General features: G+C 42.4%; 1 protein-coding gene and 1 long non-coding RNA gene across 4 annotated transcripts; one reads left to right on the forward strand and one right to left on the reverse strand.

Moving 5' to 3' along the window:
* The first annotated feature begins 1,584 nt into the window (after nucleotides 1–1,584).
* On the forward strand, nucleotides 1,585–22,169 carry PLK4 (polo like kinase 4). Of its 3 annotated transcripts, none has more exons than XM_027854603.1 (16): nucleotides 1,585–1,695; nucleotides 2,294–2,389; nucleotides 4,138–4,233; nucleotides 4,316–4,430; nucleotides 5,350–6,373; nucleotides 8,072–8,166; nucleotides 10,174–10,541; nucleotides 12,751–12,855; nucleotides 13,494–13,596; nucleotides 15,350–15,499; nucleotides 17,137–17,270; nucleotides 17,358–17,449; nucleotides 17,622–17,754; nucleotides 18,771–18,911; nucleotides 19,530–19,636; nucleotides 21,568–22,169. In XM_027854603.1, exons 1-16 carry the CDS (start codon nucleotides 1,666–1,668, stop codon nucleotides 21,668–21,670), a joined length of 2,892 nt encoding a protein of 963 aa, XP_027710404.1. In that variant the 5' UTR covers nucleotides 1,585–1,665; the 3' UTR covers nucleotides 21,671–22,169. The 3 variants fall into 3 exon arrangements, with proteins under 3 accessions (XP_027710404.1, XP_027710403.1, XP_027710405.1); XM_027854602.1 differs by lacking the exon at nucleotides 1,585–1,695 and adding an exon at nucleotides 2,141–2,209; XM_027854604.1 differs by lacking the exons at nucleotides 1,585–1,695; nucleotides 2,294–2,389 and adding an exon at nucleotides 2,653–2,725.
* LOC114037639 lies at nucleotides 15,248–24,929 on the reverse strand. Its single transcript, XR_003568472.1, has 3 exons — nucleotides 24,734–24,929; nucleotides 16,741–16,972; nucleotides 15,248–15,356 (listed from the first exon to the last, which is right to left on the reverse strand). It is a non-coding gene; the product is annotated as an uncharacterized LOC114037639 (long non-coding RNA).
* Nucleotides 24,930–25,757: the final 828 nt, after the last annotated feature.

The following is a 25,757-nucleotide window of genomic DNA, read 5'->3' on the forward strand; positions in this document are numbered from 1 at the left end:
CCTAAAACCAGCATTTAAGGACTGACTCTTTCATGAGCCTACCACACAAATTCAGAGGCAGCAAATTCAAGAAATTGTACACGTGCTGAAGCACAACCGAATAAAAAGCAAACTTGAGGATCCTGGCTGTTGTGAGCATGCATTTTCTTTAGTTAGCAATTTTGTCTTAAAAAAAAAAATCCTTTCCCTTGGGGAATGGCTGAACAATTTGTGGTATATGAATGCGATGGAATACTACTGTGCTATAAGAAGTGATGAGCAGGCGGACTTCAGAAGAATCTGGAAAGACTTGTATGGTCTGATGCTGAGTGAAGTGAGCAGAACCAGGAGGACGTTGCACCCAGTAATAGCCACGCCGTGTGATGACTAACGTTGATAGACGGAGCCCTTCTCATCAATGCAAGGCTCTAAGACATCTCCAAAAGGCTCATGATGGGAAATGCTATCCACATCCAGTGAAAGAACTGCGGAGTGTGAATGCACATTGAAGCAGAGTATTTGCTTTTTTTTTTTTTCCTTCTGTTGTGTTTTGTTCCCTCTTTCTGGTGGTTCCTCCTGTTGGTTATAATTCTCATTCACAACATCACCAACGTGAAAACGTTTAATAGGAATGTATATGGCTAGCCTATATCAGATTGCAAACCGTCCTGGGGAGGGGAGGGAGGGGGAGAAAAATGTAAAACTCAAAAGCTTATGGAAGTGATTGTTGAATATGAAAAAAAAAACCAAAAAAGCCATCCTCCTGAGAGGGTCTTGGTGCCCGAGGTTCAAGCTGTGCTCTCAAACACCGGTCACCTAGCCCTCAGGGCCCCAGGGCCAGCCCTGGCAGCAGTGCCTGGGCGCGTGCGGCTCTGGGCGGGGCTCTGGGGGGGGGGCTCCTCCAGGGCAGGGCCCGTCCGTCTCGGGCCGCCTCTCCTACCCCCCCCCAGCTCTCGGGCCGCGGGACGGCCGGGGCCCTGCCGCAGCCCCGCCCCACGGACGTCCGAGCCACCTGACGCCATGACGTCACGCTCCTCTTGTAGGAGGAAGGACGCACAGCGCAGGCGCGTAATAAATGCTGCCTGACCGACTGAATGACTGAGGGGGGAACCTCGACGGGGCAACAGCCCAGCCCTTCCACTGCAATGAGGGTTCAAATCCTTGCGCTTCCCCTGACCAGCGTGGCCTCAGACAAGCCCCTGCACGGCTCTGGGCCTCAGTTTCCGCCTCTGTAAAGACGAGGGGAGCAAGGAATACTCAGTCAGTAAGCCCCTAGGAAGCCCCGCCTTTACGCGCCTACGTGCGCCAGCGCTCAGAGGCACAGTCGGGTAGCCCCGGCCGGGACCGCGAGCAGGCCGACCTCCGGACGCCGCACGCATGCGCGCTCCGGGCCTCCCGGCCGGCCACGCCCCGCGCGCTTACGTCAGCGCGTACGCGCCCAGCCTCGCTTTGACGGCAACGGGCGGAATTTTTCAAAATGGTTCTGTGGCTGTGCCGCCCGGCTCCTGGCGGGACCTCGGAGGTGGCCGCGCCGCTGCCGCCGCCGCCGTCGCCGCCGCCGCGCGGAGCGGCGGCCTAGAGAGCCGAGCCTGATGGGCGCCGAAGGCGGCCGGCTGCCTGGAGCGCCGCTTCCGACGGACTACGGGAAGGAGCGAGCCCGGCTGACGGCGGTGACAGCCCAGAAACATGGCGGCTTACATCGGGGAGAAGATAGAGGTGGGAGCAGAGGATGGGGGCGGTGCGAAGGACCGCGGCGAGAGCTCTGGGCCGGGCGGGCAGGGTCCGAGGCCTGGGCGGGCCCGCGGGAGAGACCACTTCCGAGGAGGCGGGGGGGACGGCGGGGGCCAGACCACTTCCGAGGGGGCGGGGCGGGGGGCGGGAGGGCGAGGAATTTGGACTAGGCCACTTCCGAGGAGGGGGGAGGAGGGTGGGCCAGACCACTTCGGGAGAGGCGGGGGGGAGGAGCGTGGGCCAGACCACTTCTGGAGAGGCGCGGGGTCCTGGTCTCCCAGCTCCCGCCGCAGCTGGCGCCCTGCGATGAGCCGGCACCGCGGGGCCCCCGCCCCCGTCCCCGTCCCTGGGGACGGCGGTTTCCTGGGCGGCAGCTGCGGCGGGAGCCGGGGCCCGGGCCCTCGGTCCTCCTCCGGGGGGGAGGGCGCTTGGTCTGCAGTCGCAGGAACCCCGAGTCCGCGGCACCATGCCCTGCCCCCGGGACGGCTCGGCCATCGAGGTGAGCCCCCGCGCCCCCGCACCCGTCCCCGCCGGCTCCCCCTTGGGAGACAGCCCCTCTCTAACCGCGCCTTTCGTTCCTAAGGATTTCAGAGTCGGAAGCCTCCTTGGGAAGGGGTCTTTCGCCGGGGTCTACAGAGCGGAGTCCATTCACACGGGGCTGGAGGTTGCGATCAAAATGGTGAGTGCCTCTGCTGGCGGGCAGAGCCGGGAGCGCCCGGCCCGCCGGCCCTCATTGCCGGCCCTGCGCCTCTCGGAGGGCCGTGGACGTCGGGGTTTGTCCGCGTGTGCGGGTGGGCAGGTGTATAGGAGGGGGCGGCCGGGCGGCCCAGGGGGTAGAGCGCTGGGCCCGGAGTCGTGGAGACCAGAGTTCAGCTCCAGCCTCGGCCTCGGACCCCGAAGAGCCCGGCCCCCTGGACAGCCGCCGGAGAAGGAGATGGCAAACCGCGCCGTCATCTCTGCCAAGAAAACCCCGTGGACGGTGTGAGCCAAGGAGTCGGGAAGAAGACAGGAATGGGTCAGCTTGGTTTGTAGAAAAGGCGGCCGTTATGATTGGGCAAAGCTATTACCGGTTGTAAGGGTCTGATTTCTCTTTGTAGCTATTGTTGGCTGACAGTTATGAACGTTTCCCTATCCAAAGATCACAAAAGAGAGTATCGTTTGTGAAACTGTGAATCTGTTCGTTGTAATTGTCATTTTGTTATTTCAAATCTAACATGGTACTACCAATTCTTCCCTGCTTATCTGTGTCCTCCTCTAAACTTCCTTCTGCTGTTTTTGGTATTTTTTCAAAGTTTCATTGACATTTTAAAAATATATCATTTGTAGGAGTAATTTTTTTAAATGCCCACTTGTTTATAGTGCTGTGTTGGAACTGATAACATAGAGTAATATAGGACTTTGCATGCAGACACCTTACAGATTATCTAGTCCAGCTCCTGCATGAGACACATGAGGATACTGAGGCCCAGAGAGATTGAGTGACTTGCCTCTCTGTGGTAAGGCAGGTAGCTCGAAAGCTGAAGAGGCGGGATTGGAACTCTGTTCACTGATTCCAAATCTGATTCTCTTTCTGCCAAAAACTAGTCTAAAGTGACACTGTCTCTCCTCCTTAGAGAACAAGAAATGTACATCAAATCTAGAATCATCTTCTAATTGGAAGGGAGGGAGGGAGGGAGGATTTTCCTTTATGTTTCCTCTTTACACCTCTAGTAGGGGTCATACTTCTTATGTAAGAAGGAGAGTTTTTGTGGGTCAGGGATGAGAAAGGACAGCTGGTTAAAGTAGGATCATAAAAAGGTAGGGCCGGGGCACCGACAAAAATCTGAAAAGCCTGTTTTAAAAACCCAAGTTATTATTTTAATCTAAAAGGTCATTTCCTTTTTCTTTTTTTCAATCTGATAGCTAGATTTAAAACAGACTTCCTGAAGTCACCTCTCATTCGTTTGTATTTCATACAGTGTTCTTGTTGTTGAGTTGTTTTCAGCCATGTCTAACTCTTTGTGATCCCATTTGGAGTTTTCTTGATAAATGATATTGCAGAATCCGGCCCTAGACCAAACACTTGACACTTACTAGCTGTGTGATCCTGGGCAAGTCACTTAACCCCAATTGCCTTAAAAAAAAAAAAAAAAAAAAGGTATTGCAGTGGTTTGCCATTTCCTTGTCCAGCTCATTTTACAGATGAGGAAACTGAGGCAAACACAATTAAGTGATTTGCTCAGGGTCACACAGCTAGTAAGTGTCTGAGGTCAGATTTGAACTCAGGAAGATGAATCTTCCTGACTCCACTCCCAGCGTTCTATCCACTACCCTGCCATCTAACTGCCCCTAGCTAATAGAATATTTCATTCTAAAAGTAGTTATTATTACTCTTTTTGACAGTGCAAAATTTACATTTAACATTGTCATCTATTAAAAAATTTTTAGATTGATAAAAAGGCCATGCACAAAGCTGGGATGGTCCAGAGGGTCCAGAATGAAGTGAAGATACACTGTCAACTGAAACATCCTTCTATCCTGGAGGTGAGAAGATGCCAGAATGAGGCTGGCTGTATTTCTCCCAGGAATTGCTTATTAGCTTATCTTTCTTTTTTCTGTGTTTCAGCTTTATAACTATTTTGAAGATAGCAATTACGTGTATCTGGTATTAGAAATATGTCATAATGGAGAAATGAACAGGTACCTGAAGAATAGAATGAAACCTTTCTCTGAAAGTGAAGGTATGGTCTTCAGAAATTGAACACAATGTAACACTTTAATTTTTGGTATTGTCGTTATTAAGACAAACTTAATATTATCTCTATGTTTTGTTTTGAGACAATAGTTTAATCATAGAAAGATGGGAAGTGGTAAGGCATCCTTTTCTTAAAGACTAATATATATTTTAACTGGTCTTGAGTTGTTATTTTTGCAAAAGTCATGATAATAAAACAATTTCAGTTTCTAGTCTAGATCAGTAAAAGGACTTTTTAGAGGGTATTAATGCCTTAATTAGACTATATTCTTTAAAAAAAAAAAAGTTAGGTAAGGTGGAGTAGTGTGTTTGCTGGTTTGCCAGTGAAAGCTACCATTGTATCTGTCCTGGTGCTTAAAGTACCGCCTCACTGTGACTTGTCATCCAGGTAGGGGTAGGAAAATGTAGAAAATGCCCCCTGATTATCTCATGTAAAAATAATCCTCATCACAGCTTTTTTTTTTTTCCCAGTGTGCTATGCTTTAAAGCTAACAGAATATTCCTATGTCATTTGAACCTCACAACGACCCACTAAAGTAGGGTAGATGTTACTTTCATTTTATAGATGGAAAAACAGTCTCACACTAGATGAGTGACTGGTTTAAGGTCACATGACTAATAAATAGGAGAGATGGGACTCAGATTCCGGTTTTATGACACCTTTGAAGAAAAGGCATCCCTATAAGAGGGAATAACAGATTTCTTGATCTCCTAACTCCCTCTGATTTCTTGTTGCCATCTGGGACAAAGAAGTAGTGTTTATATTGTATTTGTATGATATTGTTAGCAGTGGCAAAGCTGTAAGCCAGTGTAGTAGAATAACTGTAGTGCTACTTTGCCATCCTATTGTATAAATAGGGATTTTGCTGGCACTGATTTTTTTTTTTTTTTTTGCCTCCAAATAGCTCGACAATTCATGCACCAGATCATCACAGGAATGTTGTATCTTCATTCTCATGGTATATTACATCGGGACCTCACACTTTCTAACCTCTTACTCACACGTAATATGAATATCAAGATTGCTGATTTTGGTCTAGCAACTCAATTGAAAATGCCAAATGAAAAACACTATACGTTATGTGGAACTCCTAATTATATTTCACCAGAAGTTGCCACAAGAAGTGCACATGGACTTGAATCTGATGTTTGGTCCCTAGGGTGTATGTTTTATACATTACTTATTGGGAGACCCCCTTTTGACACTGACACAGTCAGAAACACATTAAGTAAAGTGGTGCTGGCAGATTATGAGATGCCAGCCTTTTTGTCACAAGAGGCCAAGGACCTTATTCATCAGTTACTTCGTAGAAATCCAGCAGAACGTTTAAGTCTGTCTTCAGTGTTGGATCATCCTTTTATGTGTCGAAGTTCTTCAGGGAGAATTAAAGATTCGGGAACTGTAGAAGATTCGATCGATAGTGGACATGCCACAATTTCTACAGCACTTACCGGTTCTTCCAGTGCCAGTATAAGTGGTTGTTTACCGGACAAGAAAAGACTATTGTTTGGTCAGCCGCTTCCAAATAAAATGACTATATTTCCAAAGAATAAGAATGTGAGTAATTTTTCATCTGGTGATGGAAGCAGTTTTTATAATCAGTGGGGAATTCAAGGGCAAGAGACCAGTCATAGTGGCCGGGGAAGACTGCTGCAAGATGTCGAAGAAAGGCCACATTCTCGATACCTACGCAGAGCCCACTCCTCTGATCGATCGGGTACGTCTAGTGGTCATTCTCAAGCCAAACCACCGGCCGTGGAGCGTTGTCACTCAGCAGATATCCTCTCAAAGCCCCACAGAAGGGGATGGCCCGAAAACGAGGAGAGGTTTTCACCTGCTGACAACGATGCCAATGTTTTTCACATATTTCAAGAAAACACTTCAGATATTCCTGGCCTTTTTGAAAGACCTGATAAAGACCAAGCACAGTAAGATTAGTTCTTCCAACCCTCTTATCATTATCATACAATAATTCCTATTCAACAAGCATTTATTAAGCCTGTTTATGTTCCAGGCACCAAAGGTACAAAGACGAAAACCATAGCTGCCTCTTCCCTCCTGGAGCTTCTATTCTGCTGGAGGGTGGGGGCAGGTGTGCAACATGTAGACTGATCATTAGAGGTAAAATACATATGAGATCAATGCCGTGTAGTTTGAGGGGTGGCAAGCACTAAGAATTGGGCTTGAAAGGCCTTGTGTAGCAGGGGGCACTTGAGGTAGACCTTGAATGGATCCAGCGGATTATCAGAAGCTGTTTGCAAAGAGCCTTTCCTGGTCCTCTGGGGTGTTTTTGTGTCTTTCCTCTGAGATTATCTCTGATTCATCCTGTATACATCCTGTTTGTATGTAGTTGATTTGCATGTTGTCTCCCCCAATTAAAAAGTGAGCTCCTTGAGGACAGGTACTGTTTTTGTAGCATGGTACCTGACACATAGTGGGCTCTTAATACAATTGTTGGCTCGACATGAGGCAGAAGTGATGAGAGAGTATTTCAGGTATGAGGGGAATACCCGTATGAAGGCATGGAAGTAAAAGGTGGAATGTCCATTTTGGAATGGACCATTTTGCCTGGCAGGTAGAGTTCATGAGGGAGGCTGTTACTGAGCAGTCTGGAAGGACGACTGGATCCAAGCTGTGAAGAGCTTTCAGGGTCAAACAGAGGAGGTTGTATTTGTCCTAGAGACAGAAAGGAGCCACAGACACTTAGTCACATGTTGAGATCCATGCTTTAGGAATATCATGTTGGTAGCATGAAAGGAGAGCCTGGAGTTATGGAGAACAGTTAGAAAGAGCTAAGTATGGGAAGGGTTTCAGCAAATCCACTGGCTCTGTCATTGAAGAAAAGGGGACAATTTGGAATTGATAGGATTTGGCAGTTGATTAGATATGGGGGGATAGAACCTAAGTGACTGGAAAGATGGCGGTGAATTTGACAGAAATCAAGGAAATTAGGATAAGGGAGGGCTTTGCGGGAGCTGTACTGAGTTCCATTTTGGAAGTGTGGAGTGTGAGGTGCCAGTGGGGCATCCACACTTCTGGGAGCTGAGGAGCTCATTGAGAGGCCGAGGCCCTATTCCTTCAGTTCCTTAGGGTGATGAGCTCCTTTAGTCTTCATCCATTCACCCGTAGGTGTCACACCGATAAACAGAAAAGACACCATGATAACCTTGGTGTTGAAGCTCAAGTGGCATCTACTACCCAAGGCCTTTCTGGCCCAGTTCCTAGTGCTTCCTCCTTGCCCACATTGCTTAGTATTTACTTCATGTTCCACTTTCTTAATTTTGTTAGACTTTTTTTTTTTTTTGACAAGCATAATGTTTTTATCCTTATTTTTGTGTCCTTTTCTTTCTTGGAAAACCAATGTAATTTAAAATAGAGGTCTTTCCTGACTCCCGTTAATGCCTGTTGTTCCCCCCAGCAGACTGTAAACTCACTGAAGGTGGGTTCTGTTACTGTTTGTTTTTTATTTGCCTCCCCAGTGCCTGACACTGTACATATAATAAATAATAATAAATGCTTGTTGAAATGAAGAAAAATGATTTTTCTTATGCACATTTTCTTCTTTCAAATGAAAATTTCTTAATTTTTGCTGAATTATGAAACCATTATATTTTATTCTATTCTAGTCCTCCCCATCCAGGAAAATCTGCTTTTCCATTTTCAGACCAGACATCTCACTCTGAAACAGTTCAGCAGTGGTTTGGAAACTTGCAAGCAAATGGTAAGTATTTGTGGAACATTTTCATTGGCAGCATGATGACTTATAATCATAGACTGTGACCAGAGCTCATCTAATCCAACTCTGGCCTGACAGGAAGCCTCTCTCTAGCATCCCTGACAGTGCCGTCCAGCCTTTGCTTTGTTGTCTCCCTTGAAGATGATTGCCTGCCTTCTGTGCCACTTGGGAGCAGCTTTAATCATTAGGAGATTTTTCCTTACGTGGAGCTGAAACAGCCTCACTGCACCTTGCTCCCATGAGGTCTAGTTCAGCCCTCAGGGCTTAAACAAATTTACCTGGTGTTTGCCGTCTCCCACCTGACAGTCCTTCAGCCAGTTCAGGTAGGGCATCGGCTTTAGCCCCGTCACCTTTCTGATCGTTGTCCTTCCCAAGATTTGGCCATTACAGAGTATGCCAGCACAGTGTATTATCTCAGCAGGACCGTCTTCTCCCTGCTTTGAACACGCTGTTTCTCTTGATGCTGGCTAAGATTATGTGAGCTTTTTGGCCACTGTGACCTACTTGTTGAACTTGGAATTCATTAAAGCCCCCAAAACTTCACGTGAAATGTTGTCTTGCTAAGCCTGCCTTGCCCTGTACTTGGGGGTGAGAATGTGTAGAAAGGAATGCTGAGCTGGGACCCTCAAAAACTGTTAGCATCCTGGCTCTGCTACTGAGCAGCTTTGCAACCTAGGACAAGTCATTTGCCCTCCCTAAGCCTTGGCTTCCTCTGATGTAAAATGAGTTGGACTAGATTTCTAAGGTCTCTTTTAACTCCCGTATTCTGTTTTTTAGTCTAATGAATCAATAGAAAGGGAATTTAAAGACAGGATGATCATGGAAATGGAAGTGACTGACAGTCAGTACAGCCCAGAGCTCACTACAGCCAGGCTGTTGTGTGAAAAGGGCAATTGTAGGTCCCTAATGAAAGCCTATGTATAACAAGGCACGGCAGGCAGGGCCGGGGTTGGGGGGGCGGATCTACATGTGTAAATGGTGACACTGGGGATAGAGGAGAGGAGAGTGGTAAGAAGGATCCCTTTTCCCACCTTACATATGGAAGGCGATTGAGCTACTCCTTCCGTGGTACCCAACGGACTTATATTTTTCAAGTAGAAGCAGATCTGGCCGTCTTAATCCCCAGATGGTACAACCGTACGCTAATTAGTCATGGATTCTGCTGTAACCTAAGCATATATTTAAGCATCTGCCATTCAGTTTTTATTATAATGATTGAAAGGTAGTTGGGATGCTGAGCATTTTTTACTGGAAAACAAGGCAGATACCCAGAAGGGGGGGATGGGAAGAAATCAAAAGGGCCATGGCTGTTAAAAAAGAAGCAGAAGGAAAGGAGGGGATCTTGCTGAGTATTATATTACCTACTGGACAGAAGCAGTATGTAATAAGCATGTAATTTAAGCAGTGGTTTAAGTAACACAAATTTTGAATCCCTTCCTATTACTTAATTTTTTTTTTTTTGTATCCCAAAAGGGAATTAATTTGCCCATGTGCAGCTGTTGAGGAAGGGAATGCAGATTTACATAATTGTTTACGTAGGTATCATCTGTCTTAGCCTTTTAAAATACAATTTTCAGTCAACATCTTCATTTGAAAAGGAAGAACAAAATATTCGTTTGACTTAGTAATAGTACAACTGCTCCAGTTAACAAATACATTGTTTAATGTAATCTGTCATTAAAAGGAGAGGGAAGAGAAAAATCCCAACCTATAATATGATATTTTAAAAAATACAGTGAAGGTTTTAAATAAACTTTGAAAGATTGACCCTAGTGTGCCATGAGGGAGATGGTTCTGATCATTCATTTTAAGAAATACTCTAAGATCTACCTAATTTGAAAACTATTGAGTCCTTGTATAAGAATTATTTTTAAAATTCCATTGATTGCAGCAACATTTTTAAGCCCCAACAGTGCATATACTGTACCGCTTTTTTCCATAAACTTAAAACAGTTTTGTATTAACTCTTTTATTGTGTGTGGTTTTGTTAAGCCCAGTTAAGAGAGCCCTCTGCTCACATCAGCATTAACTCGAGCAGAAATGTCCAGGGTCATCCAGATTTGCAGGACACCAGGAGAAATGCATGGACTGACAGGATGGCTAACAGGGATACAGATGCTTCCGACAACGCACGTTGTGTCAGACAGCCACATGCCGTGAAATACATGCCTGCGTATCACCGTGAACCTGAAGTCATTCAGCCAGCCCCTGTGTTTGGCCCCCATCCTCTTTCTGAACCAAGCAAGTCTAGGGGCATGGAACCCCAGCTGGGCCACCAGAAGCCTACATTGCGGAGCGTGACCTCCCCTTTGAATGCCCGGAGGCTAAAGCCCATCAGGCAGAAAACGAAAAAAGCAGTGGTACGTCTTCGTGTTCTAAGTATGCGTTCATTAGCTGAAAGAGCAAAATCAAAGACTGACACCGTGTCTCATTGAACACGTTGTTAGTGATGCTTTTTTATATCTTGATGACGTTTGTCTGTGACAGCTCTGCCTTTCTCTTACTCTGGGTCTAGTTACAGTCACTGCTGCTCCTTCTCCAGCGCGTAGAGATGGTGGTGATGAAGGAGACACTTAACGAAACAGTGGTTCTGCTTCTTGGGTAGTTTAGACTTGGGCTGTCAGCTGGCCATGGGAAGTGTAAAATTTTCAAATGCAGTTCCACAAGCATGTATGAAGCACCAGTTGCTGCCAGAGATGACTCTGATTACGCTGAAAAGCTTCTGAAATACCAGACGTAATGTGCTGGGTGTTAGTTTATTTTTGAAATCAAAAGAACCATTTCATCTTATAATAATATCAGACTTTTGAGTTAAATTTAATGCTTTTTAAAAATTGATTAATTTGTTTTTAGTTTTCAGCATTCATTTCCATAAGATTCTGAGTTCTAAATTTTCTCCGCCTCCCTCCCCAAGACGGTGTGCGATCTGATATAGACTGTACATATACATTCACATTAAACATATTTTCACATTAGTCATAAAATTTATGCTTTTGTTAAATATCACTGTTGTTTCCCAATTCACTCCCTCCTAGAATCGTCCCATCTAACAAAGAAAGAGATAAACAAAGCAAACCATAGACCATGTCCAGTGAGCATGAGCATGTCTGTGGCGTCCTATACCTGTAGTCCATCTGGATGGTCACAGTGTTTCAGTGTCATGCAATGGAACGTATTAGATTTGGAATCAAAGGACCTGAATTTCAATACTAGCTGTGCCATTTTTGACTTACGTGACCTTGGGCAAATTGCCCTCCCTGAGCCTCAGTTTCCTCATCTGAAAAACTGCAGAACCTCCAACAGGGGTTGCACTAGGTGAATGACTTCTCAGGGCTGTTCCAGTTGTAGGTCTGTACTTCTGTCCGCCTTCCTATAAAGGAAAGTGGTTCAGACTCAGTTGTTTGGGATCAGGATTGGTCATTAGGTTCATGGGAATGCTGTTATCTTTTTGTAGTGGTCATTGTGTACATTGATCCTGCTTTCTTTGTTCTGCATCAGTTTATTTCTAGACCTTTCCAAATTGCTCTACATTTTTCATACTTGTCTTTTTTTTTAAATAGCAGTTGAATGATATTCCATGATGTTCATGTTTCCTTAAATCACAGTTTGCTTAACCAGTCCCCAGTCAGTGGGCATCCACTTCATTTCCTAGCTCAAGAAATGTTGCCATGAATATCTTGCTAGAAATGGAAACTTTTCCTCTGTCTTTGGTTTCGTTAGCATACACCAAATAGCTCTATGTCTGTGTCAAAGGTTATGGACACGTTAGTCACTTTTCTTTAGTAGTTACAAATTGATTTCCAAAAGAGCCGATCAGTTTGTAACGCCATCAACAGTATATTGACGTGCCAGACTCTTGTGGTTTCTTTAGTGTTGACCTTTCCAGTCTTTTATCATTGCCAGGTTGCTTGGTGCAATGTGAAACTTCAAGAGTTGTTTTATTTTGCACTTTTATTTCAATGATTTTGGCTGCTTTTCCTCCTTGGATGGTTAATAATTTTCATTCCTTCTTTTAAAAACTCTTCATATCTTTGGACCACTTAACTTTTGGGGAACTTGCATATTATATGTTACTTAAAGCTTATTTTAAAAAAGTATAAAAAAAGTCATCTTAGATGAACAAAACTTCATTTTGGGATTTTGGCTACTAAAATTCTGAACTTTTTTTCTTCTAATTAGTAGTGTACGTCAGTCAGGATCCCTTTGTTTTCTCTGTCTCATCCTCTCTTCTGCCTTCTTTGTTTCCGGTTGCTTTGTTGGGTTTGCTCTTCTTTTTTTGTTCTCTTTCCCCCACCTCCCCTTCTGCCGCCGCCTTTCTCACGGGCTCTCTCACAGCTGGGTGCACGTGCTCAGTCCTGCCGCCTCTTTTAAAGGGTTGGTTCCCCCGCGCACACAGGCTAACACAGGGAGCGAGGAAGCAGCTGCACATAGAGATGAGTTTGGCATTAATGTTTTCACCTCCCATGGTAAGGTGAAGCCGAGGTTGAATTTCTCTGTTGTGTAACTTTATAAAGTACATATGGCACTCCCAGTAAGCCGCAAAGAAATGCTTTTGATTCTCGTTTTTAGGTGAGTATCCTTGATACAGAAGAAGTGTGTGTGGAGCTGCTGAAGGAGGTGGCCTCCCACGACTATGTGAAAGAAATTCTTCAAGTTTCCAGCGATGGAAATTCGGTAAAGCCCGCTGTCTTTGCTACTTAGCCGTTTGCTCGGTTGGGGGGGAGCTTTGCGGTGGGAAGCTGCAGGGGTGTCTTAAAAAACACTTTTTCCTCTTGAGTTTCCTCATTTGATTTGTTCTGTGGGATGCCAAGGCTTCTGGAAATACATTTATTCTAGAATTTTTCTAAATCCTTGTGCGATCTAATTGAGTAAGTCTAAGTTTGTCTTAATGTATATTGAAGTTAAAATTAAACAGCAAATAAACTCTGAACAAAAGCAGTGGATCATGATGGTCCTGACTTACTGGAGATAGACCACCCACCCGTATTATCTTTTAACAAATACTAAACTACTTTGAAGAGTGAGGCTGCCTGCACTATCTGCTGCAGTCACTCTTAAGCCATTGTGACTATATTCAGATATGGTTGGTTATGTAGGATTAACTGACTTGTTTATTTTTGTATAATTTATTGCATCAGTTTATCAATAAAAGCACTTAATTGTAGAAAGGGTCCTTCTGGAGTCCGTGTAATATTAGTCATAGTAGAAGCAGGCACAACCAGGACACAGGTTGTGTCAGTTTCATAGCCTTTAGTTAGAACGTAAATAGTCTCTTGATTAACAGTGTGAAATTCTGGTTTTTATTTTCACAGATCACAATTTATTATCCAAATGATGGAAAAGGTTTCCCTCTTGATAATAGACCATTCCCTCCTCCCAAAGACGTGTCTAGGTATAGCTTTGATTCTTTACCAGGTACGTCATTTTTTTCTGAAATACCTTTGCTGAGTAGATATAGCAGGTTACAAAGTTTAGTAAAAGAAACAACAATTATAATAGTTGCTCACATTTCTATAGCTCCGTAAGATTTGTAAAGTACTTTTACTTAAATTATCTCATTAGATCATCATAGTAGTTCTGTCAGATAGGTGTGAGTAGTATTATCCCCATTTCACAGATGAGGAAGCAGGCTCAGAGAGGTTCAGTGAGTAGCTCCCAGGGTCTCACTGTTGTGCCCAGTAGGATTTGAACTCAGGTTTCGCACAACTGCCAGGTTCAGGAATCTTTTTGCTACATAATGTTGATTTTGTGTGTGTGTGTGTGTGTGTGTGTGTTTGTGTGTATAAGTAAAACTTTTTCTCTACTGTAGACATGGCTGGGATACATAATGTGTCTTATCTCACTTCTGTTGGTGGTGGTCTTTGTAATTGGATTTTTTTTTCACTAATTAAAAATTGATTCTAAAGAGAATGTGGTAACATTCCATGAAAAAAATTTAACTTGTATAAATTCTTAGTAGTTGTAATGATTAGACTTGGTTCTGGAGAACTTGCCTTCCTTCTCTTGGTAAAGGGAAAGAGTATTACCTACACGATCAACCAGGATCATGGTAATGGTTGATTATGCTTAGCTTTTGCTTTGTTATAAAGTTGGGTTCATTACTGTAGAGTAATCTGAGAGTCATATCTGAAAATGACTGCGGTAAAAAAAATTATCACAAAATTTATTTTTAAAATGTGCATATACATATATTTTAAAAATAAGGTTTATATTTACAGTGATTAAACACATATACACATTGTCATGTTGTATGTCTTTGGCTAATTTTTATCATAGCCAGGTCAAGTCAAGTGATGGGAAGAAATTTGCTTTATACCATGTTTCTGATTGTCAGTATTTTTCTGCTACATGAGTATCACGTAAATATTAACTAATAGTAGGCTCCCAATTTCAGTTGTTCGAGTAATGTGCCTTTTCAGTGCTCAAGAGTCAGATTTTGTCAGAAAAGGTTAACTTCTCAAAACTGAGAAGTAGATTTATTGAAAAGGCTGGAAACTGCCACATGAAGATGAGCTGGAGGCACTAGGGAATGTTTAGCCTTAAAAAGAAGAGACTTGGGGGCATGAATTTGCTGTCTTTTGGTGAGGAATTAGGTCGATTTTCTTTGGCCCCGGAGAGCAGAACTGAGGCTATGGGTGGAATTTAGAGGGAGATGAGTCAACCCAGAGAAGGAATGTCCTGAGGGTGAGAGCTGTCCCTTGATGTTGATAGTGAGGTGTGCTGTTGGAGGGCTTCAAGGACACACGTTTGCTGGGGATCGTGAACAATGAAGTGTTAAAATGATCCTTGGCCCAGTGCCTCTTTATTTGCAATATAAAAACTGATGTAAGGATGTATTCTTTAGTAGAATTGTATAATACAGATTCCACATTACCTTTGACACTTAAAAGACTGCCAGTTCAGTCAGTAGCTGCTTTGGAATGTTATTGTGCATTGCAATATTTCACCTTGTTTCCTATTAGTGCACTTAGGAATGTTTTGTTTAACAGAAAATTTGTGTTTTATGTGATGCATATACTAACCTCTGAACTTGAATGTTTAAAGAATAGCAGGAATAACTGTGAAATTGCAAGACTTTTTGCAGATGCTGTTTTTCATTCCATCGGTATTTCTCCCAGTAATCAATGCACAATGTTGACATTCCTTTCTTCTCCCTTTGTCCCTACAGAAAAATACTGGAGAAAGTATCAGTATGCTTCCAGATTTGTACAGCTTGTAAGGTCTAAAACACCCAAAATCACTTTTTTTTCAAAGTATGCTAAATGCATTTTGATGGAGAATTCCCCTCATGCTGATTTTGAAGTTTGGTTTTATGATGGTAAGCGCTCACCTAAAAGGAATGATACTGTTTCCTTCAGGGACTATACCTGTTTATTATGTTATGAAATATAGCAGAACCCATTATAATGCAATTTGCTGTACATACAGCTTGTACCAAACATGTGCCAAGTCATGTATGGGGTGGGATTTACTGACTCTTGACAGGAGAGAGGTAAATGAAGTCCCGTTTTTTGCTTTTGATGTAGAAACACAGTTATCCCTTCCCATGACTTTCCCCATCATGGTTTCGATATAAGGAGGGTCAGCATAAGAAATTAAGTGGGAATTTGGGGGGAGTTTTGCAGAAGTCACAAATGACACCAAAAAAAAGTTTAGAAATTCAGAAATGCATAAAATATATGTGTAGTATGATATAATATCAACTCAAATTTTATAATAAGATACTATAAGCACTCCATAAAAGAAAAAGAAAAAATTCAGACTTCTTCTCTGGTACAGAGGGAGGGCCAGAAAATGTTATGCAGATTTTCCAGATCGTGGGGATGCCACGCCCCTATCTCCCTCAGTGTGGAAAGCATAACTGTAAATAGAAATATGTCAGATCCTGAAAAAATATCATGTGGTCTGCATAGACATTTTAAATTTTCCCTTAATTTATATGTGTGCATTTCATTCAATTTAAGTCTCCTTGTGGCCTTTTCTCTCAAACAAAATTTGTGCAGGGATCTTAACAGATATCTTTCACAGACCACATCCATCGTTTGAGGTGGTTACCCATCTTATACATAGTAGGAACAGGTAGCTGTACATACACCACAGTGCTTAGAAGAGAGACAGCTTTGTGGATGGTGGATACTTTCTCCAGTGATAGCAGATAGCAGCCCCTCTAATCAGCAGTTTAGGAGAAGTGCGGGGCCTGAAAGCTTGATCCCCTTTCATCCATTTTGGTCATGACTATCTCCATACTTGCTGGCCACGTGGCGCTGGGCGAGTTGTTTCAACTCTGTGTGTTCTGTGGATGGGAGGTATTAAACCTGCATAGCTCCCACAGAACCTGAGTGTGGTGGGAGCCAGAGGAAAATGTAATTGAGAAATGTTTAATAAAATAAATAAAAATACAGCACAGTATGTATAATGTTAATTCATGGCTTCCAAAGTCAATCTGTCGCCTGCAAGAATCTGTTTCTGTTTGAGTTTGATACCACTACTACTACTACTACTACTACTACTCTTTAAAGTGAAGTTGCCAGCCTGCATTGGTAGAGGGAGTTTGCTCACCTGGGAGTTCCCCGTAACAGTGAAATCCCAAGTTCAGTCCCTGTCTCTGTCTCCAGACTTGCCTAGGATAATGTTTGTTTGGATGACATACATCCGGTACCTCAGTGGACCTGTGCTGAAAGCTTCCTCTTTGGTAAGACTTGGTAGAATTTGTCCTCTGCTGGCATGGTTCCTGGCGCTTGGTAGATTCACCCACGCAGCACCATGGCCATCCAAATATGACTGGATATATCTGTTGGAAAAAAAAAATGGATAGTAAGATGCAGTGAGCTTTAACAGTCTGACCAGCAGGAAATAAATGATGTATTTTCCTGGGGGCAAAATTGTATGCGATCTTTCAATGAAAAAAATCTTGTAATTCTTTGAAAAGTGGCTTTAAAAAGTTTATTCTTTTAGGAGCAAAAATACACAAAACAGAAGACATAATTAATGTGATTGAAAAATCTGGGAAAGTGTACGCTTTGAAAGAAGGAACTGAACTTGGTAGCTTGAAAGAAGAAATAAAAGTGTATGTCGATCATGCTAATGAGGTACGGATCTGCTTGTCTGTTTGCCCTTTTATAACCCCATTCTTAGCACTGGCAAAGGAGTGACAGAAGTTCTTTGTTTTTAAACAGGGACATCGTGTATGCCTTGCACTCGAGTCTGTTATTGCAGTAGAAGAAACAAAAAATGGAAGCGTTCCCTTCTTTCCTATAATTATTGGAAGGTACGTGGAGTTTTACAAAATGAGCCCTCTTTTCTTAAAAACGTTGTTCTTTTAAGTTAATTTAACAGAAATGTCCCTATCTCAGGAAAGTAGTTGACAGTTTGATTTTTCAGGTGAGCAAAGTGTTTTGGGGGGAAATGTTTACTTGGAAAACTTTTTTTTTTCTCTTCAGAAAGCCAGGCAACCCCAGTTCCCCCCAGGCTGTGGCCCCTCCGACTTGCGTGGATCCAGATACGGCATCATTAAATCGGGGGATGGCGAGCAACTCAGCGGCTTCACCCCAGGCAACTCCCACTAGTCCTTCAGTAAGTCGGTATTCTTTTTTTTTTTCTTTTAGGCAATTGGGGTTAAGTGACTTGCCCAGGGTCACACAGCTAGTAAGTGTCAAGTGTTTGGTCTGAGGCTGGATTTGAATTCAGGTCCTCCTGAATCCAGGGCCGATGCTGTATCCACTGCGCCACCTAGCTGCCCCTAAGTCAGTATTCTTAAACTGTGCAATAGAAGTACAAGTGTGACAGACTTCTTGAGAGCTGATAGTCAGCCTGGCTGATCATCTTTGTAAAAATCAGTAGTTGGCTGCCACCACGGCTGTGCTGAGGTTGGCTCATCCTGGCTCGTGAAAAGTAGATTGGGAAATTCCCAGTGTGAGCATTTACACCTCAGGAATCTGGGCTTACTTTATTGTATTCTTGATTGTTTACACTTAAGAAAGCAACAGAAAATGTAAATAATGCAGATTAAACTCAAAAGTGTCATGTGCACAATTATTTTTTTCCTGGAGAGCTAAGCATTTACCAGCACACCACAGGAAAATGGGATGACAGTGATCTTTTACAAAAGATTTTTATTTTATAACAGGAGATGAGAGTATTTAACTTTGATACTATTTTGTTTAAACATTTATTGAATAATTAGATGTGAAATGAAAAAAAATTAACATTAAAGCTACCATTGAAGGCCTTATATATATATACATATATATATACAAAAAATTATGCTTTTAAAAATCAGGTCCATTTCTGCTGGTAGATTCATTGAACATTGAGAATATTCAGATATTTGCCCCTGTAGCAACTACTTAAATCTTCTGGAACAAAATAATGTACCTGACATGTCAAAGCATACCACCACTTTGAAGAACTTATCCAGAAGTAAAAATGTGGCTATGTTTTGAGTTTTCAGTAGCATTAGAAAATTGTGCTGAAGTGGCTTTAGATTGATAAAGACCCACCATGATGGCTAAAGGTTGTACATAAAAGTGTGTAGTAGGTCATAATATTCTAAAAATAGTACTAGCAGTCTTTCTTTTATCTGTTTCTAGATTGTTTCATATGAAGAATCTGGGATAACAGCAGCTGTGCCTGAAACAGAAGGGTCTTCTACCAGCCCAAAGGATTATCTTCCAAAATCAGCCCAGCTTCTGAAGTCTGTTTTCGTGAAAAATGTTGGTTGGGCTACACAGGTGAGCACTTAGCAAACAGGAGAGTGATTTTTAAAATATTTCTTTCTCATTATCATAAATTTATAAATATTATAAATTTTTGGTTTCACATTATAATTACATACTTTACCGAAAAACACCCTTTTCCCCTAAAAGATTAAGTCCTTCTGACATTTTCTTTATGAGAAATGGTACTTTTTTTAAAAATCAGAAATCTTATTAAGAAGTTCAGTGTGTGTTTGGTTCATGCATATACTAAATCCCCACTCTACAGCAACAAAATCCTTTCGGTTTCACCTAGCATTTGAATATTGTAGATGTAAGAGGAGAGGGTGAGAAAGAGGTCTTTTCCCTACCTTTTTCAGTCTACTAGAATTCTAAGGATCCTAGATAGAGATTAGTCTTTGGCCTTGACTTTTTACAATTTAAAGTACCCTAATCTTGGAGTTTTAAAGGAGTCCTTCAGGAGATGAGAGCATTCAACACAAAATACTTTTCTGAGTTTTCTGTTTTGTCACCTGGGCGCCGTGTGTTTCTACTATATTCATGTATAATTGTACTGCTAAATACCACTATCAAAGATGTAAATATAATCCTAAAGGTCTTGTGTACTGAATAATATTGAACACTTGTTCCCAGTTAACCAGTGGAGCTGTTTGGGTTCAGTTCAATGATGGATCCCAGTTGGTGGTTCAGGCCGGAGTGCCCTCCATCACTTACACGTCACCAAATGGCCAGACAACCAGGTGAGTCACTGAGGTACTGCTAAGTTCTAGATGCTTCTCAATTATCCTGTTTTCTATCCACATTACATTGAATAAAATTGTCCTTTTAATTTTGAAGGCTGTCATTCATTAATCAACTCTATATCAGCATAATGTCTTTTCTCATGTGTATGTTTTCTCAAACATTAATGCAAAGATTTGGCTACTCTGCTCTTCCTGGTTGGGTTTTTTTGCTGCCGATTTATTTCTGTAGCCTTAGACACATGACCATATTCCAGGAATTGATAGACCAGGTTTAAATTTTATACTTGAGAGACTGAAAATAAAATCAAGCCATAGTGACTCTGATTCAGGAGTTGACCTGATTGCCTTCTAATACTGTAATTCTGTAATCAGGCATAAAGATTTAAATAAATATGCTCTTTTCCAAGAGAGAAAATAGTTAAAAGGACTTTGTGAATTAAAGTACTACCTGCAAGTTTCCATCTTTATGTTGGAGTTCTCCCTAATATGTTTGAGAAGAATATAATGGCAGAAAACAAGCTGTCCGTTTTTTCAAGTTTTAAACCTTATTGTTAAGTAGAAGAAAATTGTATTTTGATGGTAAGCAAAACTCTAAGCAAATTTCTGCTTTGTAAGTCACCATTACTAGAAAATATTTGGGAGACTTTGTACTGAATGATAAATATGTAGTAATAGCTCATTAGCTAATTGTCCATTACATTGAATAGGGGGTATTGGTATCCCTGGAGAGAGGTAATCTCGTAAGCCTATGAAATTTAGAGCCTTTCTGGATGACGAGCAGATGTGTAGCATCTTGTGTTTACCTGCTACCATAATCACATTCTTGACCCAAAACCTGTGGGGCTTTTTTTAATCGTCTGATCAGCCCAGATCCACCTTCTTACCCTCCATCCCCAACTCTGCAGCCCCTACTCCCAACCCTCACCCCAACTGAAAACATGAGAAAAACAGAACCCATCCCAAACAAGTACAGTCAGTTCAAACACATTGGCCGTGCACCACAAGCCTTTTAGGAAACTCTCTCGTCAGGTGGGCGGTGACCGGTGTCCCCTGTAATCCTAGTGGGTCGTTACGCTGAGGAGAGGTCAGCGCACTAGTATTCCATCACGTTTACGTTGAGCCATACCTGTAAAAGAGCTGTGGCTCAGGGAGGGGGAGGATGCGCTTCCACAATGGACTGTGTCGGTGTGGAGTTTACTCGGTATGCGTGCCTGGTGCCATTAGCTTCTCTTTCTGAGAAAGTTTGAGGGGATTTTAGTGAAATACAAAAATCCCGCTACTATAAAAAATTGAATTTAGTGTGGTAACATTTTAGTAGAACATACGATGAATTTTCTTTCAAAGAAGAGTCTCCAACTTAATAATTTGTGATTAGAGAGTTTTGTAAAACCAGATTTTCAGTCTATTTCAGAAACAGTAAAAATTCTTAGATTTTTTTTCTCCTTACTTAGTAAATGGCACTAAAATCCTTATGGTCTGGAGGTGACCTTAGGTTCTCAAAAGAAGTTTCAACATATCCTCAGTGATAAGAATGTGTGTCTTCTGAGGACCAGCCTCGCTACATTTATAGGGCCTCACCACCAGATTGGTCACAACAGTTCCCAGATTATGTTTGAAGAAGGGTTGTGATCTGTCTTGGTGAAAGAAAGATCCACGCTAAGGAAAGAACAGAACCTTGAAGTACCATTTCAGTATATCAGGTCTATAGAAAAAGGAAACAGAAAATGGAAACATGTCTGGTTTGTACTGTACTCAGGTTTACTGTATAAAATTAGTCTTAATGTTTTTTAATCGTTAATGTTTCCTATAGTGACTTCTTGTAATAGAATTATGAGGAAAGTGTGATAGCTTTCAGTGTATGGCATAATTCTAATAAGCAAACTGAGACAATGACATCATCTTTTCTTCACCTTTCTTGCCTCACCTAGATATGGGGAAAATGAAAAATTACCAGAATACATCAAGGAGAAATTACAGTGTCTGTCTTCCATCCTGGTGATGTTTGCTAATCCAGCTCCTGGTCCCCGCTGATTAAAAGAGTTCTTTTGGATGATATCTGTTCAATAAATGACTTTTTGTTGGCTTGAAAGGAAGTGATTTTATTCATCTCAGTACAGCCACTCCAGGCGGCCTTTCCAGAAGAGGATTTTAATGTGACTGCAATGCTTGTATTTAAACGAGGCTGCAAAGTCAGAAGGAAACGTGCCCGTTTCTTAGGCAGTTGCTTGATGCCCCCACCATTACGTCTCTGTATTTATGTATGTGTTGTGAAGTGAAAGTGTTCATGGGGGGGGGGGGGGTGCTTTTCTGCTTTTGTTGTTTTCTCAGGCATGTTGGGAATCATGGAAAATGTGGTTTTAAGATTTTTAAACATGTACATAATTTGTATATATGTTACAGCTTATGTAAAATTGTATACTTGTTTATAGCTTTATTTTTATAGCACCAAGTTTCTAATGAAACATTCCTACAAAAGCATTTTTGTTTAAAAAAAAAAAAAACAAATAAATGCAGTGTTAAGAGTGCTCTAGCCCTGGTTCGTTTAATTTGACATGTCAAAAAAATCAGTAAGTTATTATAATTTTATTGTAGGCATTTAAAATGAAGCTCGCTGTACATAATATTTTATTAACCTATGTCTATAAAGCAGTTATTTTAACGATGGTTTTATATGTGTATGTATTTTCTTTTTTAAATATAAGGTTTTCTGGACTACAATTAACATGAAAATAGAAAAACAAAAGATGTTCAGGACGCTGTTCTTTGCACTTTCTCTCTTAGCGCTTAGTGTGACAATTTCCACTCATTAACATCTCAGCCATTTGTGGAACTCAGTGAGAAGAGCAGAGTTTAAAGAGACAGTTGCTTCCTGCTTTAAGGATTCGTAAAGTTCTGAATTCTGTGTGCTTAGTAGGAACAGTATTCTGTGTTACTGCTGGTTGCCTGGCAGCCGCCTCACTTGTCCTGAAACCACTTTTCCCTTTCCGGGGGTGCCCTCAGGACCTCCCTCGGGTCCAGTTCAAGCCCCACTTTGTCCGAAGTTTTCTGCAGCCGTTACACCCCAGAGATGACTATTCTCACTAGTCTCCTCTGTCGGCTTAACCCACCAACTAGAAGGTAAATTCCTTGAGTTTGTTCTTTTGAGTCTTCTCATGGTGATTACATCCCTGGGCACCCACAGCACTCTCATGGACAAGGACGGGGCCCTCATTAGGTAGTGTTTTCCTGGGGAGGTTCACATGGTTTGGAGGAACATTTGTCAGGGACTTAGAAGAGATTTCTGGATGTTGGATGAGGCCTTTTCCAATTATAGGACTTAACTTAATATTTCAGAAACTAGAGCATTGGACCTGACCAAAAAAAAAAACTGGGGGGTAAGATACAACCACGTGAAAAGATTCTCAAATTCCACAACCTGACAAAGGAAAATGACAATCACAAAAACAACATTCCAAAAAAAAGTCCAAAAGAATTCCATCTTGGTAGGACTATTGGGAAACCAGGCACTTCTGGCCCATTTTTGATAGGGCAGTAAACTGGATATCATCTCAGAGATGAATCTGAGAATGCACAATGAATCCTGCCTAGAGTCAATAGGAATTTTTTACTAATTCCACTTTGCTCTTTGGCTATTTTTCAGTCATGTCTGACTCTCCGTGACCCCATTTAGGATTTTCTTGGGAAAGATGTTGGAGTGGTTTGCCATTTCCTTCTCCAGCTCATTTCACAGATGAGGAAACAGGCAAACAGGGTGAAGTGACTTGCTCAGGATCAGACAACTTATGAGGGTCTGATCTGTCTAAGTGTCTGATTTGACCTCGGGAAGCTGAGTCTTCCTTACTCCGGGCCGCAATAGTATTCTACCTTAAAATATTTTTAAAACGCCCCAACTACAAAAATATTCATTCAGGAGGGGTTTGTTTTAAAAGTTTTACTAGTGTTTCTTAATACATCTCCTTTAGAATCTTTTCTTACCACAAAAGCAAACAAGCAAATCCCACCAAGACAGTGGCCATTTCCGACAGGATATGGCTTTTACACTTATGGTCACTCGCTTCTCTCCCATGAAAGGGGAGTTTGTTTCATTCAACTGCAATTCTAAACAAAAAGTGGCCATCTCCTGTCATCTGAGATCAGATACTTCTGAGCGTTGTTTTCAGGGACGTCACTGAAGTCACATATCGCTCTTTGGGCTCCGCTTTCTTCACTGCCTCGTTCATCTAAATCTTTGTATGTTTCTATATTAAGGAGCGGCGATTCCAAGAATAAAGAGAGGATAGTCCTTCTGGTGCCTGGCCTGGAGTAGTCCTCAAAGGGCGTTCAGTGCCAGGTACCACAATTTAAGGCCATTGGTAGCTGGAGAATCCAGAGGAGGGTAACCAGAATAGTGACGTTGCCCATCATCCTGACAATGGCTGGTTGCTCAAGACTGACGGAAATGGGCATATTTGTCCAGAAGGCAGAACCGTGAACAAAGGATGGAATGGCAAAAAAAAAAAAAAAAATAGGCTTGATGTCAAGATTTAGAGCTGTCCAAAGGTGTAGTGGGCTGCCTTGGGGCTTTCCTCAAGAAGAAGCCAAATGACTCCTCGTTGGGTATGTCACAATAGAGTTTCCTTTGAGGTATAAAGAGGTTGGACTAGGGAGCAACTGGGCTCTATATTCAGCTCTGTAGTCTGTGATTCTCTGAATTCATTTGTCATTTTTTGAAGCACAGCAATGGGGCAGTGAGGTGTGCAGTGGATATAGTGCTGAGCCTGGAGTCAGGAAGACTCTTCCTGAGTTCAAATCCAGCTGCAGACACTAGCTGTGTGACCCTGGGCAAGTCACTTTCCCCCGCTGGCCTCAGTTTCCTCAACTGTAAAATGAGCTGGAGAAGGAAATGGCAAACCACTCCATTATCTTTGCCAAGAAAACCCCCAAATGGGTTCACAAAGAATTGGACACAACTGAACAAAACAACAGCCCAACAATAATAATCCCTCATATTAATGTACATAATCTGTTTCGCCATTTCCCAAATGAGGAGCACCCACTGTGTTTCCTAAATGTATTTGTAATAGAGAAACAAACAAAAAACACCAACCAACTTACCTGTCCAGTAATTGGAGAATGAATGCCCAAAAGAAGTGGGTCTATGAATGGAACCGTATGGTGAGAAGTAGCCTGTCTCCACCTTGTGGTACAGATGTCAAACACATGCGAGTGCAGCTGACTAGAATACTAAATAATTGGGAAATATTTAACAAAGTACACATAGATAACTTTACATCTTAAAACTGGGTCAATATGGGACCCTCATGAACAGATCACTGCCCCCCCTTTTCTATCTGGGGAGGAAGGAAATAAGCACTTATACAGCACCTACTGGGTGCCAGGCATTGTGCTAAGTGCTTTACAGACATTATCTCATTTAACAATGTTTCCTTTATTTACGTTTGGCATCGCTAGCACAGAGAACAGAAGACGGTCACAAAGAGCTGGCCAGTCAAGTCTCACCCCTGACATTCTGGCTATGTGACGCTCTCAAATGCTTGCTTGGCCTTCTCAGTGGCCCCTGGAAATACTCTTCAAACTGAAAGCAGCAGAGCAAACCCTGACTTAGATTGGCAAAAGGAATTGGCTTTCTAGGAGTTGTCACGGTGTAGTTGTTTTTCAGTCACGTCTGACTCTTCATGACCCCATTTCAGGTGTGGTTGGCAGAGATACTGGAGTATCTCTCCAGCTTATTTTACAGATGAGGAAACTGAGACAAACAGGGTGAAGTGACTCGCAAGGGTCCCACAGCTTAGTTAAGTGTCTTAGGCCAGATTTGACTGTGATTTCATTGATCTAGGGCTCTCGGAGTACCTAGAATCTACCCATTTGATGTGGGTCAGGAGTAATAGTTTAAGAAGCTCTGAAAGGGTCTTGAGCGGACAAAGTTTAAGAAACCCTGTCTAGATCAGTGAAATCACGGGTCCATCTTCCTGCCCCATGGAAATAAGCCAAGCCAGACTTGTGGGTCAGGACAGCCTAGGCATGGAGTGGCTATGCTAGCCTGGCTCGAACGAAGCTGAGGATTCTAAGCGGAGATGAGGTGGGGCCATTGAGGCTAAACAGGGGAGATGACAGGTTG

This window comes from Vombatus ursinus, unplaced genomic scaffold (assembly GCF_900497805.2).
Source record: "Vombatus ursinus unplaced genomic scaffold, bare-nosed wombat genome assembly UNPS02010461.1, whole genome shotgun sequence".
NCBI lineage: Eukaryota > Metazoa > Chordata > Mammalia > Diprotodontia > Vombatidae > Vombatus > Vombatus ursinus.